A 16636-nucleotide genomic window follows, 5' to 3' on the forward strand; every position below is an offset into this window, starting at 1 on the left:
TGACGGTTCAAAGTCACCATCAGAGTCTTTTGCTCAGCAGTTGCAGTCATAGGGCCAACCCTGAGTGAAGACTGTAGAGAACTTTGCTACTTCTCATTTCTTGCATCCTTTTCAGTCCCTCTTCTATCCTTCTTATAAGCTGCTCAGAGTTCTTATGTCCCATCTCTCTTCTTTCAGATAATTAAATCATTTTATACATACATGTGTAAAAATATTTATCAATTTATTGCTTTTCTCAGGGCATTTTTTTCAAATGTCATAATCAACAAACTAAGATCTTGGTATCTGGTCCCATCACTTCAAGGCAAATAGATAGGGAAACAATGGCAACAGTGGCAGACTTTTATTTTCTTGGGCTCCAAAATCACTGCAGGTGGTGAAGCAGTCATGAAATTAAAAGACACTTGCTCCTTGAAAGAAAAGCTATGACCAACCTAAACACCATATTAAAAAGCAGAGACATTACTTTGCCGACAAAAATCTATCTGGTCAAAGCTATGGTTTTTTCAGTAGTCAGGTATGGATGTGAGAGTTGGACCATAAAGAAAGCTGAGTGCCGAAGGATTTACATTTTTGAATCATGGTGTTGGAGAAGACTCTTGAGAGTTCCTTGGACTGCAAGGAGATCAAACCAGTCAATCCTAAAGGAAATCAATCCCGAATATTCATTGGAAGGACTGGAGATGAAGTTGAAGCTCCAATCCTTTGACCACCTGATGCGAAGAACTGACTCATTGGAAACACCCTGATGCTGAGTCTTTGAAGGCAGGGGAGAAGGGGATGACAGAGGATGAAGTGGTTGGATGGCAACATCGACTCGATGGACATGAGTTTGAGCAAGCTCTGGGAGTTGGTGATGGACAAGGAAGCCTGGTGTGCTGCAGTCCATGGGGTCGCAAAGAGTCAGACACAACTGAGCTAATGAACTGAACTGAACTGGGCAATTCATCATTTTAAAAGTAGAGAGAAGGCACTTAGTACACAGAAATAACCACCTGAATTTCATTTAAAAGAGTGACATGTATTAAACTAAGAAGGATGGGAGAGACGTTAAGGGCAAGAGAAAGATATTTTAGGTCTTCTCAAATCTACTCATAAGAACCAGCATTTCAGTTCTAGACCATTCAATTGGTAAGTGTCTAGTCTATAACTACATGTGAGTATAAGGGAAAGAAAGAGAGAAAAAGTGCAACTTTAGGATTGATGGACTAATCAACACTTAGATAATTTAATCTAGTGGTAAAGCACATCATATTTACCCAAGAAACAGTTTTTCTGAAGAAGAGGGGGGAGGTTAGTAAGTCAGAGCTTATAGTAAAAATGTGGTTGGTGGCTAAGGCAACAATTTGCTTAACCACAGCATCCAAAGTAGCTAGCAACTAAGACAACACTATATAACCACAGTATACAGAACATATGGCCAACAATATTAATTTAATCTAAATCTTTAGTGCAGATAGCATCCAGAGAGCAACAAGTGCCAGGAAAAAAAATGTCTCTCTGCTCCGCTGGAATCTGGCTGCTGCGCTGTGATTATTGGCCAGACATAAGCATTCGCAGGGCAGAGCAAAGCCCATCTGCCTTGGGTCTAACAGCTGGCATCAGGGTACCAATCAGCTCCACCCACTTGCTTCCTTCTTCTGAAGAGCCTCGTGCTAGTTTTTTTATCTTCCAAAGGTTTCCTTTCTCTGTCTTTCCTGTGTCTTCCCTTCTGTCTTGAGGAAAATTAAACATCCTAAGAAAGCAGGATTAAGAAAAGGAAAAGGCTCTAAAAATATTTATTTTTATAGAGCAACTGTGTTTAGTGATGGTTAGATAGGGTGGAACACACAAATAATGTGTTTATCGGAAATCACATTATCCTTAGAGGGAATTCCTACTACTCATTACGAATTAACAGTAATCTCCTCCATAGAAAGAGTCTAACTTAACTCACTGAATTCCTACTAAGTTTAAGTCATGGATTTTCTATTATCATAAGGGGGAAAATGAGTGAGACAGACTTGACTTCAATGAGATTACATTAATAACAAAGGGAGAAGATAAGGCAATTACAATTATATTTTGGAAGCTACCTTATCTAATAAGATCATGCCTTTTCAGACCTAATATTGTTAATTTTATAGTCCTCTCATTTTGTTAAGTTGCTGTCTGATTTCTTTTTCCTTGATATTCGTGGATCTTAAGAATTCTCATAGCCAAATGTCTGTGTGGTCATCTCCTTTCACTTTATCTTTTTATGATATATTTTTTTTCACTCCAATTTCTGCCATATTTAGTTACCACTTCTTTTTGAGTTCTAGCAGTGTAGGTAAATGATCTAAGGCAAGTTTTAATTCTCCTTTATAGAATGAGATAAAAAAAATTAGATGATTTCTAATGTTTCTTTCAGATCCAAAATTCTATGAAAGCTGGCTTTTCTTTTTTTCCCCCCACAATTTAATTTTTTCATTTTCCCCCCTTCTATGTCTGCTTTCCCCCTGTATTCTACAGAATATAAGTCTGGAGAACAGGCATTTGATAAGATTCCATTTGGTTTTGAGTTGTTTAAATGTCTCAGTTCTTACAGTGTGAGGTATGAAGCAAAGGAGTCAGACACATCAAGAGGCAGAACACTAGAAATAAAAGACTTTATAAGAGACAAGTTTCCTAATATAAAGAATTAACTCATAGTATCCTAAAAAGGTATTTCCATGAACTTTAGTAGGAGTTTATTTGTTTTGGGTATTTCACTAAAAATCTTAGAGGAATGATGCTGGAGTACAAGAAGATTCTGAGCTTCTTTTATTCATTACCAAATAAAGAAGCTTTTCTTTAATTATATGTAAAATCCTTTTCTTGGAACCAAAAAGCAAATATTTCAGATTTAAATTATAACAAGGACACAATCATAAACAAGCTGTACAGTTTTTAAACTAAAATCTTAATTTTGTTTACATAAAAAAATGGGAGTAGTAATATCATAAGATCCTATAAAATTGTGATAATGCTTATCATTATAAGAAGCTTTATTTTTTTCCAAAAGTATTTTATGCACAATACCTTGTAAACATGCATAATGTTACGACTGTCAAAAATGAGATTTGGGACAAAATTTCTGTGAAGTGAAACATGACCTGTGACACATAGATCATTAATACAACAGGAATGCACTCAAACATTGCTTTCAGCCCTATCCGAGTTTTTCAATGAGTAAATATATACGCACGCCTTATTTATGTTAAGGAAGAACACAATCTCTAAAGCAATAGAAACAAAATGAAAGAGGAAGAAAAACAGCATTAGGAGGAATATTTTAGGTTAGCAGAGATTTCTCGCCCTCAGTTATAAATCTTAACATTAGAGAAAACGCAAGCCACAGTATGCAAAGGTAAACAGTAAAAAATGTCAGGTTCTCAAACTAAACTTTCATATGCAAGATTTTTTACAAGAAGTTAGAAAGCTTAAGTTATATTGAAAATACAGGGTAGAATTCAAAGATTTTTTTAGAAAGTATATTCCATAGGGGAAGCCACATATAAAAATTATAAATAGAAATAATTAGAAAAATAAAAGAAAAAACATATTAGCTTCCAGAAGTGTGAATCAGTCAAGAGTATGAGTTTACCTAGTGGAATACTCCTCTGAAGGGCATGTTACATGAAAACTAAGCTAAATGCAGTCGATGGCTACATTTGTTGCTCATTTGCTCAGTGGTGTCTGGTGCTTTGAGACCCCATGGACTGCATGCAGTATACCAGGCTTCCCTGTCCTTCACCAACTCCTGGAGCTTGCTCAAACTCATGTCCATCGAGTTGGTGATGCCATCCAAAAATCTTGTTCTCTGTCATCCTCTTCTCCCTCTGCTTCAATCTTTCCCAGCATCAGGGTCTTTTCTAATGAGTCGGCTCTTCACATCAGGTGGTCTAAGTATTCGAGCTTCAGCCTCAGCATCAGTCCCTCCAATGAATATTCAGGATTGATTTCCTTTAGGATTGACTGGGTTGATCTTGCAGTCCAAGGGACTCTCAAGAGTCTTCTCCAACACCACAGTTCAAAAGCATTGATTCTTCAGCACTCAGCCTTCTTTACGGTCCAACCTCTCACATCTATACATAACTACTGGAAAAACCATAGCTTGGACTAGACGGACCTTTATCAGCAAAGTGATGTCTCTGCTTTTTAATATGCTGTCTAGGCTTGTCATAGCTTTTCTTCTAAGGAGCAAGCATCTTTTAATTTCATGGCTGCAGTCACCATCTGCAGTGATTTTGGAGCCCAAGAAAGTAAAGTCTGTCACTATTTCCATTGTTTCCCCACCCATCTGCCATGAAGTGAAGAGGCTGAATGCCATGATCTTCATTTTTTGAATGCTGAGTTTTAAGCCAGCTTTTTCACTCTCCTCTACACAGCATAGACTTTTAGGAGCTGTGATGTTCACAAGTGCCCTGCTATGAGCCTGGTACAACTAACCCTGTATGTTAAAGTGTACTCTTCCTTCTCAACATTGAAAGTAAATTGAAAGAAGGGGATGATGAGAAAGAGTGAGTATGGGAATGCCACAGTCAATACAATGATAGACTATTGTCTAGTCTAACAAATATTTTATTTTTCAAAGAGCAAAGCAAAAATTAGGGACTAATAACCAAAGCTCATGAAAATCTTTAATACCTTATAAACTCAAGTCAGTTTTTACAAAGGTCTTGGATCATTAAAAATATCACAGTGATCTGCTTTATGTCTAAGTTTGGTATATACAGGAACCAAATGTAACAGGACCCTCATAGTTTCAAACCGAACACAATACAAACCTTAAACAGAAAATATCTTTTATAGGGAATTTTCCTAAAAACTAATTCTATAACTATATTTCTTCAAAGGGAAAGAAATGACAATGACTAATAGGTTTTTAATTATTTAAACTAAAATTTCCATCTCTTATCTTTTACTTAACTCTGAAAGTAACTTATGGATGATAATTCTATATCAAAGGGAAGAAAACAATTATATGACTTATTAAAGTCTTTCACACTTCATTCCAGTCAAGTCTATATTGAAACTCGAAAAATAATTGAATTTTGTTTTCTTCTGTTTCATTTTGGGACCCCATCCACTTTGAGTTTGTTTCCATGTTATAGTGTATGTGTCATTTACAAGCTGCAATACAAGTGTTAGTCATTATTATATTTACTAAGTCTATAAAAGTCAAGTTTCAAAACCCTTGTTTGTATGAAGCATATTCTGTTAGTTCACTAATAATGTCAAATGACCTATTATTAGTGATGTTAAATATCTCAGGCATATTTAACATCACTAACAGAATAAGCAAAGAAATTAAAAGGACATCTGTGAATATATAAAGCGTTTGCCTTTGTTTTATCTAGTCCTTTGAGAGCTGGTCTCTTTCAGCCAGATATTAGTACTGGCATAAGGATTGCATCATATTTTTCTAATAATTACTTTTCAAAATTGTTATTTTAGAATGGATTTATTTTATTTTTAAGTGTACAATTATGGTTGTGTTGAAAACAATAAAATATGTAACATTAAGTGCTTTTATAGAAACAAGGTAGAAATATTTAACTTTCTAAAGGGACCAGGTAATCTGCACGAAAGATTCACTAAAACAATCTGAAAAGTCTATCATTAGTAAATAGAATAGTGTATATTATTACATAAACTTGTTAGGTAGTAAATTGCAAAGAGGAATTTGCTATTAGGGGCTCTTTGAAATATATAGTTTTTTTTTTTTCTTTTCCCTTTCTTCCTTTTTTTTTTTTCTTTTGTTTTAATCACTTGAAACTGAACTAACTTAGAGGAAGGAAACATATTCAAGCAGGGCACATCAGAAAAAATAATACAGATATGAAGGAGAAATTTACATACTACTCAAAAGCCCTAGTTTCTTAATGAAAGTGCATAAGAGTCTCCATTTTTAAACTCTGAACATCACTAAGATCCTGAATAAGGAGTTTTTATACATGTTTTTCCTTGTTTGAAATAAAATTCACCATCTACTGAAAGGAAGTGAGGTGACTAATTTTTGTCCAACTTTACTGATACTCATTTTAACTCTAAATTAAAAGTTCTCAGATTTTCTTGGTTCACAGCACCATTAGTGTCCCAATAATTTTTTCAGAGCTCTCCCAGGAAGAAAAAAAATAAGTGCTTCACTTATTAAATAGTTAGGTCCAAACAATTCAAAAGTAATAATTTGTTTAGTGTATGACCTATGTCATTGTGTTTCCACTGGAAATGTACAATATTTAGCAGTGCCTCTGTGAGTTTGCTGTAGAGTCCTGGGGAATCACAGTGCGGTGTGAAAAATATGACCCTAAATCAGGAAAATACAAACTAGTAACTGGAAACTATGTAAAGCATCTTAAAAATCTTAAAAAGTAGAAACAGTTCCAATACATACAAGAATCTAGGTGAGCCAGGTAAAACCACAAAGAGTAAAATTAAAAAATCTGTCTTAGAAAGAGGAAAAACATAGAATTTCTTTTTAAAATTTATATGCTATTCACACACACACACACACACACACACACACACACACATTAGGCTTAAGATGATATCCAGGGAGGAAAAAGAACAACAAGTAAAATAAGCATCTATATAAAATTTAGGCATCAAACATATAATAAAATTAAACAGACTATGTAAATGCAAAAGAAAAACTGATAACATTTTAAATAGTCAAAGACAACTGATCAGAAACATTCCTTAAACATGCCACTGTATAAGAAAAATCCGTGCTCTTTGATCGTCAAACAAAATAAAAATTGCCTCTAAAAATAAATCTGTCTCACTCTTCCAGTCCTCCATCTAAGCATAGCTTTAGCTTATCTTTTTCTTTTTTTCCCCTGAGCTGCTAAGTAATGAATAGCTATCAGAGAGATGCTTTGTCAGCAGAAACCTGACCAAATTGGTATATAATTTTTGTACTTCAATACAAAGAGAAAGAAAAGCCTAGAAAAAACAATTTGAAGGACAGGATTGCAGGACAAAGACTGTATGTTTAGAGTATAAATGTAAAACTAATACATTAAAATACATATGTATGGCTGACCCTTCTTGGCACAACTAAAGCATCCTTAAGACTTCCTGAATTGTAACAGAACAGGTACAACAGTACAGCAGCAACTCTGTTAACTGTTTTGGAATGTTTTCCTTTAAAGTCTTTGTTAGTTTCTCAGCCCTGTCTGACTCTTTGTGACCCACGGACTGTAGACCACTATGCTCCTCTGTCCATGGGATTTCCCAGGCAAGAATACTGGAGCAGGTTGCCATTTCCTTGTCCAGCAGGAGGGACTACCCGACCCAGTGATCAAACCAGGGTCTCCCGCATGGCAAGCAGGGAAGCTTTAAAGTTTAAGGGTTGTATTAAATAAAGGAGGACTTGGGGGTGAGGTGTAAAGGGACTGGTTTGAATAGTGGGAAATGAGAATACATCTAGAAAGATAGGGGAGGAAATTATCATGAATACTGCTGCATTTTGCAAAAATTCATTCCCTAACAAAAACAACAATTTCCTAAAACAATAAAAGGCCTTCTCTGATTAGAACTTCTAGTCACAAAGAGAGAAAAAAAAGTCTGTTATTGGTTTTTCATAAATGTTAAAACAGGGGCCTCATATTCTGACTTGTGCATCTAAATTAAAGTTGGTTGAGTATATATATCACTTATTCATTTTAGCTCCCTAAGTAACACAGAAACTTGAAATGAGAAAAAAGGGTTTTGGAAAATCTATTTAGTATAATTTCACTTCATCTTAGCCAAAAGGTCAAAATATGATATTTAACACAATTTCAGTCAGTTTTAAAAGCATTATATAGATGCTTATAAATGATTTATTAGGTAAAGAAGAAAGCATGTAAATAAACTACAATAAGCTTTCTAAAGACAAGTCCAAGGACAATGACCACACTAAAAAAAATTACAAAATTAATTAGTATTCTAGCACTCTTTTCATTCCCTTCTCTGATGCCTCTAGTTACTTTTCCACCCCAGATACTTATACCAAAAGCTCATTAACCTTTGCATTCAACTAGTAGCCAATTAATAACAGAGATGTGAGTAATGCTTCGAGAAGTGTTTGCATCTGAATGCAATTTGAAGACTAAATAAACCTTCAATCAGCCTCAAAGGCAGTACTTAGCCATGGCTACACATTAGACTTAGCAATGGAGCTTTTAAAAATCTGATGCCCAGGCAATATTCCTAAACAATTAGACTGGAATATCTGGGGGCAGGACCAAGTGTCAAAGTTGTTTAAAGCTCCCTAAGCAATTCCAATGAACAGTCAAAGCTGAGAATCACCACTTCAGGAAAAACATTTGAAAAAATGAAATTTCAAGCTAGTAAAGGAGAAATTATTAGTGGGGAATATATCATGCTGCTCTACTGTTGTTTGGTCACTAAGTCATGTTTGACTCTTTGCGACCCCATGGACTGAAGCAGCCAGGCTTTCCTGTCCTTCACTGTCTCCTGGAGTTTGCTCAAACTCATAACCATTGAGTCAATGAGGCCATCCAACCATCTCATCCTCTGTCACCCCCTTCTACTCCTGCCCTCAATCTTTCCCAGCATCAGGGTCTTTTCCAATGAGTCAGCCTCCAGAACGAAAACCACAATACGGAAAACTAACCAAAATGATCACATGGACCACAGCCTTGTCTAACTCAGTGAAACTATGAGCCGTGCTGTGCAGGGCCATCCAAGACAGACAGGTCCTGGTGGAGAGTTCTGATAAAACACGGTCCACTGGAGGAGGGAATGGCAAATCACTCCAGTATTCTTGTCTCGAGAACCACATGGATAGTACGAAAAGGTGAAAAGATATGACACTGGAAGAGGAGCCCCCCAGGTTGGTAGGTATCCAATATGCTACTGGAGAAGAGTGGAGAAATAGTTTCAGAAAGAATGAAGAGGCTGAGCCAAAGTAGAAACAATATCGAGTCTGGTGGTAAAAATAAAGTCCAATGCTGTAAAGAACAATATTGCACTGGAACTTGGAATGTTAGGTCCATGAATCAAGGTAAATTGAATGTGGTCAAACAGATGGCAAGAATGAACATCGACATTTTAGGAATCAGTGAACTAAAATGGACAGGAATGGGCAAGTTTAATTCAGATGACCATTGTATCTACTACTGTGGACAAGAATCCCTTAGAAGAAATGGAGTAGTCCTCACAGTCAACAAAAGAGTACTCAAGTGCAGTCTCAAAAAGGTCAGAATGATCTCTGGTCACTTCCAAGGCAAACCATTCAACACTACAGTCATCCAAGTCTATGCCCCAAACAAAATGCCAAAGAAGCTGAAGTTGAATGGTTCTATGAAGACCTACAAGACCTTCTAGAACTAACACCAAAAAAAGATGTCCTTTTCATCACAGGGGATTGTAATTCAAAAGTAGGAAGTCAAGAGATACATGGAGTAACAGGCAAGTTTGGCCTTGGAAGGCAAAATGAAGTAGGGTAAAGGCAAACTGAGTTTTATCAAGAGAACACATTGGTCATAGCAAACACCCTCTTCCAACAACATGAGAGATGATTCTACACATGGACATCATCAAACGGTCAATGGTGAAAGCAGATTGATTATATTCTTTGCAGCTGAAGATGGAGAAGCTCTATACAGTCAGCAAAAACAAGACTGGGAGCTGACTGTGGCTCAGATCATGAACTCCTTATTGCAAAATTCAGACTTAAATTGAAGAAAGTAGGGAAAACCACTAGGTTATTCAGGTATGACCCAAATCAAATCCCTTATGATTATACCATGGAAGTGACAAATAGATTCAAGAGATTAGATCTGATAGAGTACCTGAAGAGCTATAGATAGAGGTTTGTAACATTGTAGAGGTGGTGACCAAAACTATCCCCAAGAAAAAGAAACACAAGAAGGCAAAATGGTTGCCTGAGGAGGCCTTATAAATAGCTGAGAAAAGAGGAGAAGTAAAAGCCAAAGGAGAAAATGAAACATATACCCAACTGAATGCAGAGTTCCAAAGAATAGCAAGGAGAGATAAGAAAGCCTTATTCAGTGAATAATGCAAAAAAATAGAGGAAAACAATAGAATAGGAAATTAAGAGACATCAAGGGAACATTTCATGCAAAGGTAGGCCTGTTGCTCTACTGATACAATGTCAACTGATGAAAAAGCTCTGTTCAAGGTAAAGGACCATTTTTACTATAAGAGAAAATGCTACACTTAGAAAATCACTAGTTTGAAGTCTTGATTTCAGCAAGTTAAAACTCAAGTTTTACCTATCTCCTGGTGCTATTTAGAATAAGCAAATGAAACAGAGCACCAAAAAATGTTTCATAAACTGTAAAATTTTATTTGTTATTACATAGATGAGCTAGAACCATTTATCATTAAAAAGATTAGTTGTAATGTGATTACAACTGTAATATGGATTATTATCTAAAAGATTTATCAGTTTAATAATTTACTTTATAAAATCTAAGCATCTAGCCCATTGTTTCTTGAAGTATGATTTCTTAAAGTATGGTTCACTGATACCAGTGAATGCTGGTATTACCAGCATCAGTTGAAAATTTGTTAGAAATGCAAATTCTTGGAGTCTGCCCCAGACCTACCAAATCAGAAAATGGAGGCAGAATCTAGCAATCTTGTTTGAACAAGCCTTCCAGGTGATTCTGATGCATGGTACAACTTGAAAACCATACATCTACCCAAACATCAGTAAAAAGAGAGCATATACAACTAAAATCAAAAGGTAAACATATATTATTTATTGTGTGTGCCTAGTAACTCAGTCGTGTCTGACTCTTCGTGACCCCATGGACTGCAGCCCACCAGGCTCCTCTGTCCATGGGGATTCTCCAGGCAAGAACACTGGAGTGGGTTACCATGCCCTCTTCCGGGGGGCCTTCCTAACCCAGGAATCGAACCCAGGTCTCTTGCATTACAGGCGGATTCGTTACCGCCTGAGCAAATATTTAAATATGAAATGTTATTTATTATTTAAATGTTTAAAAATCATAGCAAAGGCATATCATCATAAATTGCTACTTAAAAAACTCCTAAAGTTTTGTATTTTAAAATAGTACAGTTCTCACTACCTGGCCAAGCATTATCAATTAACACATTAATCATGAATACAGTAGTAGTATATAAGTTTAGAAGTCAGATTAATTACAGAGTATACAATACTTTGGATAAGGAATTCCCACAATAGTGGGAATAACAATGGTTTAGAAAATAGTCAAGTTTTAATTCTCTCAGAGAGGAAGAGTCACAACTGTATCTTAAAAATCACATTTATCCTGAAGACAACACCCCACAGCATCTCAATGTTTTTATTCAGGCTAAGGAAGTGTGTCATCACTGACTCAGAGAAAAGACCATTTCTTGGACTGAATCACCAATAACGTTTCCTGCAGTCTTAGATTTGTCATTGTGTCTGCTAAGCAACAGAAAAACAGTCTCAAAACTTCTTATCTTGAAAGATTTCATAAGAGAAAATACCAACATTGCTCCCAAACTCAAAGTCCAAAGGTCTTGCTATTAATCAGACATATGCAGGATAGCATAGGTGAGAACACTGATGAGTCATGAGCTGACGAGCAATAGAGAGTTCTTTGAGATCTTTCCTGTTCCTTTGTTTTACATTTTAAAAAGTTTTGGCAGTTTCAAGATACCTAGCACCACCTTGGAAAGATGAGCATAGAGTATTCCAGTTAAAAACTCATGTTTAGTATTCATCTTTAGTTTCTGAGTGAAACTGAGAAGAAATGACTTTCCCTGAAAGACTCCTTAACGACAGATGAAGTTCCATTTACCATCAGTGAGCATATGACTCTGGCTCTTCCTTTGATCAGGATTCCTGGAGCCCTAAGGGATTTTCCTTCCCTCCATCCTAAGCCTCCAATATTTAAAGAACCCAGGGTTAAAAGTGGGGTATGTGTAGGAAGAATAACTCTAATGATTGATATCTATACTCTATACTCTAGGGAATATTTTCAACCTATTCAAACAAAAGACTATAATCAAAATTATACTGTCTTTCTCTAGCAATTGCTTTGATCCACCTTACAAGAAAAACAGCAATTCTAAACTCTAATTTCCCCCACTGGAAAGAATAACACAAATATAAAATTGTAAAAAGTAATTCACTCCTTTTGCTCATTCACTTACTATAAACATTTCCTGAGTTCCTAGTATGCTCCAGAAATTGTTTTAGATGCAAAGTGAGCCTAGTGAGATGCATAGACTTCAGTGATAAGGATGTGAATTGTGTGTGTCTAGAGCACTAGGTTTCAGATTCTCTGTGAACTAGGACCAGTGGTACTGAAATCTGAGTGAGTATCAGAATCACTTGGAGAACTTGTTAAAACAGAGTTTGGGGCCCCATCCAGAGAGATGTTATTTGGTAGGTCTGAGATGGGTCCCAAATTAGCATTTCTAATAAATTCTCAGATAACACTGATGCTGCTGGTCTGGTGACCACACTTTGCAAACTACTTAGCAAGAAATAACAGCTCATCACACTATGCCTGCCAATTTTAAAACACTGTACATCTCTCTTCCAAAGAAGGCAATAGCCTTTTAAGGCTTGCCACTCATAACTGAGCAGAATTCTAGTTTCCAGAACCACCTCAAATATCTAGGATGGTAGCCTCACAAGAGAAGAAAGAAGTACAAACAACAAAGAGAAAATTCTCTTTGCAATGGTTTTGTTTCCTCCTTGTTTTTCTTTTGTTTTATCTCCTAGCACAAGAAGTCTATCTTCTATTATGATTTCTCAAAACTAGGGTCATGGAAAAGAAGAACACACATTCAGATTTTTCATACTTCTTTACTTTAATAAAATCATAGTTTCTCTCCTAAATTCAGTCCCCTTTTTTGTTGGACTATCTTCTTTCTGAACAAAAGAATCAGAGTTAGAAGGAACATTGAGAATTTACTTAATCCCTCCTTGGCCTCAGACAAGACTATATCTAAACCATCCCCAAATATAGCAATTGTCAGTACAAAGATGAATAGGCACTAAGAATTTCCCATTCAACATTCTGTCACATACTTGAAGAAACTAATATACTTTCCCTCAGCCTTCTCTTCTCTGAGATAACCAACCTCGACATTTAAACTTCATTAGATTTCCTAAACTTAAATTCTTTTGACTCTTCTTTAATAAGCTTATCCCACCTTACCTCAGGGCCTGAATTATGTATTTACTGTTATCATGAAGATTTCTTTTTGGTATGTGAAAAGGGGAAAGTTAATTTATGGATTAAATTAAAAGGAATTTAATTGAAACAAAGAAAGATATATGTATAAATGCCACTATAATATAATGGCATTCACTTGAATGATTCATTTCAAATATTCTTTATTTTATTAAAAGAAGTAGTAATGCCCTATGGTTTTAAAATTTTATAAATCACCAGCCATTTCACACATAAAACGGATGGGAATTAGAGATCTTTATAAATATGTCACAGATTACACATAACCATGTTTCATGACACTTCACACAGAAGGAAAACATTATTATTATTCATTTGTTTTTTTTTTTCCTATGGTGCTTACTACAATAGTTGGAGTTAATCCATGATTTAATTCTATATGAGTTTAAAATTACTGAATCTATTATTGTGATTATTCACTTCTGTGAAAAATAATTTCTCTGATTCAAGCTTTGAGAATCAGAAATATTTAGAGAATCAGTGAGTACAAGACTAGTAGGATAAAGTCCATGTAAACCATGTGTTTCTCAGTAGTTTAGAAAGGAAAAATAGGTAATTGGAACATGGGGTAAAATGGGATGATTCACTTTAGTTCCATCTCTCCCATTCTATATATCACTATTCAAAATTCCACCTTTGCTTTTGGAATGGTGAGGTGCTCTAGTTCAGCACAGACCTGAGGGATACGTTTGTTTCTTGGCCTATTAGGATCAAGGTGTACGGTGGAGGCGATGCATTTAGTCTCCAGAGAGAAGGAAGATGCTGCTTGCACAGCACTTCTACTCACCAGTCCATGCAGCAGCAAGGGTGTTGGCTTTGAAGGAAGCCAACTGTCCTGCTCTCCCAGCCAGAGGTAAAGAATTGCATTGGTGGCCACTAGAGGGAGGAGGATTAGGAATAGAGTAAATTGTGGAGAAAAGGCACCCATGAAAAACGCACATGGGACAACCAACACATCACCAACCACCGCCTAGCAGCTACCTCTCTGAGGGACTACCATGGGGTCTGCAAACACCATTAAGCCAGAGACCCAGACCAGTTATTATTGTAGTATCCCAGAATATAGCCCCTTAACTTGGATGGCTGCAGAAGGGAGTTTGAATAGGATTGTGGGAAACACACAAGCACACAAACACAAACATACAAGCACACAGACATACATTCTCATCCCCCATTACAAGATGTTGCATCTGTGCCGTCTGATTCTTGCTCATTTTCTTATTTAAAACTCTTGATGTTCTTTACCAAGAAAGTGTTCACGGAAAGCAAACAGCCCACCTTCAAGATAGTCTTGGGAGAAGCACCAGCAGAGACACTCATTGTGCCAAGATGTATTTTACCAACAAATCTGTACAAATTACATGAGGTTAAAAACAAACGGAATATAATGTAATTAAAGCAAAGTTTCTTTTGCTAAATTACAGCTTGAAGCAAACCTGCAAGAAATGTTTCCAATTAGCTTCTTTAGCAAACACAAAGCATAGCTCAGAATGTTTTGCTTTCCATCCTGCCCTCTGGGTGGGCTGCCTAGTGGGTGTCTTACCTCCAGCGCAAGTAGCCGAGCATTCTGACCAAGGCTGATGATTCCATGTAAAGCCAACTTCATTGTCTCCACTGCCCGTCCGGGTGATGGGAACATTGAATTTATACCTAATTCCCAAATTCTGTTCCTGAAGCAGAACCTGCCATTGAAAACAACTGGTGAAGATAATTAAAGTACAATGAGCCTGTATTCAGATATTTATTATTTCTTTTGAAGAAGAAAATGTCATAATCTAAGTCTTAAGGGAAATTTAAGACTTTTAGAACACATGTACTTATATTGAATATTCTCCTTCCATTTTCATGGGTAATTTGAAGCCATTTCTCTCATTTGCCTTGTTTGGTTATACAAGTATTATTCAAGCAGGTATTGAAAAGATCAGTCACATAGAAAGAGCAGCACAGTCTTAACTTTACACAGATTTTTTTCACTCTTGGGCATTTTACCATTATTTAATTTCATCACTTTAATTTCAGATAATAAATCCTGCCCCATCCTACTTCAAAGGACAGATTACAAAGAGGAGAAATGAAGTGGCACAGCCATATTTACCATGACAATGAGATTTTCCGAGGTGGGACCTAAAGCTTCTAAGGATTCTGGTTCATCAGTTGGTCTCTTATAGTGAAAAGCTGTCCCAGCAACATCAAATTTCCTCGGCCAGTCAATAGTCCAGGCACCATTAATATAGTAATCATCCCCTTCAGATTTTAAAGCTAAAAAAAAAAAAGAAACCACTTTAGCTAAAATGTGAAACTTCATTTACAATGTAACTGATTAATGACTGCACTGAAGTGTACAATGAATATTCATTTTCATTTAGATATGGGATTTTGACCATTTTCTTAAGTACAATTTAAAATAGTAATTTTCCATGTGAATGTCAAGAAGATATTGAGTATCTATAATGTTATTGATAGAAAAGAATGAAAGGCTTATCTGAAAGAATAAAAATATGGAACAAGCAAGGGAAATTATGACTAAAGGATGGGAGTAGGGGTGAGGAGCAGACTTTCCTGTCCAAATGTTAAAACAGTAACTATACAAAGACAGGGGTGGGGCAACCTGTGGTCTGGCAGACAGATGGACAGAAAAATAGAACAAAATGGACAGCTAAGAAATAAACACAAGTACAATAGGGAGTTAATGTATAACAAAGGAAGCATCCTAAATTAGTAGAGAAAAGATAACAAGAAATGGAACTAAGGCAAAAGACTAGATTTTAGGTAAAAAAACAAAAAAAATGCTGAATTTATCTCATTCTTTATATAAGAATAATAGCTATCACAACTCCATTCTAGGTATATATCCAAAAGAAATGAAAATTAGTACTCAAATATTTGTATACACAAGCTTATAGTAGTAATTCCCAGTAGCCAAAGGTGGAAACAACCCAAATGATCATCAGTGAATGACTGGATAAACAAATTGGGGCATATACCAGACAATGGAAAAAAAGTTGGCCATAGAAAAGAATGAAGTACTATACATGACTCAATGAAGATGAAACAAACAAAAAAAAAATTACACTAAGTGGAAGAAGCTAGACAGGAAAGATCACCTATTTTACTCTTCTATTTACAAGAAATATCTAGAATAGGTATATCCATAGGGACAAGGAGCAAATTGGTCGCTGCCAGAGGCTAGGGGATGGGAAGTAACTGCTTAATGGACATGGGGTTGTTTCTGGAATGATGAAAATATTTTGGAATGTATTAAATGCCACTATGTTGTTCATTTTAAAATGTTTGAATTCTATATTATTTGAATCTTACTTCAATAAAAACAAAGTTTAAAGAAAAGGAGAGAAAAGAATAAATGCCAGATGTGTAATTATTTAAACGTAAATATAGTTAAGTCAAAAAATGTTAGGAGAAAATGTGGGAATATT

The 16636-nt window shown here is 35.9% G+C and overlaps 1 protein-coding gene across 10 annotated transcripts in view; it reads right to left on the bottom strand.

Annotated features, from left to right (window-relative positions):
• Window positions 1-16636, bottom strand: part of ADAMTS6 (ADAM metallopeptidase with thrombospondin type 1 motif 6) — a 282617-nt gene that overhangs the window by 42875 nt on the left and 223106 nt on the right. For all 10 annotated transcript variants that reach the window (XR_010659003.1, XM_065905423.1, XM_065905426.1 and 7 more), the window contains 2 exons: window positions 15298-15461; window positions 14746-14884 (listed from right to left, as the gene is read on the bottom strand). Coding sequence is in view for 9 of the 10 variants with exons in the window: in XM_065905423.1 (XP_065761495.1) it covers window positions 14746-14884; window positions 15298-15461 (303 nt within the window). In the remaining variant the exon portion in view is untranslated. The remainder of the gene's footprint in view (window positions 1-14745; window positions 14885-15297; window positions 15462-16636) is intronic.

This window comes from Muntiacus reevesi, chromosome 14 (genome assembly GCF_963930625.1).
Source record: "Muntiacus reevesi chromosome 14, mMunRee1.1, whole genome shotgun sequence".
NCBI lineage: Eukaryota > Metazoa > Chordata > Mammalia > Artiodactyla > Cervidae > Muntiacus > Muntiacus reevesi.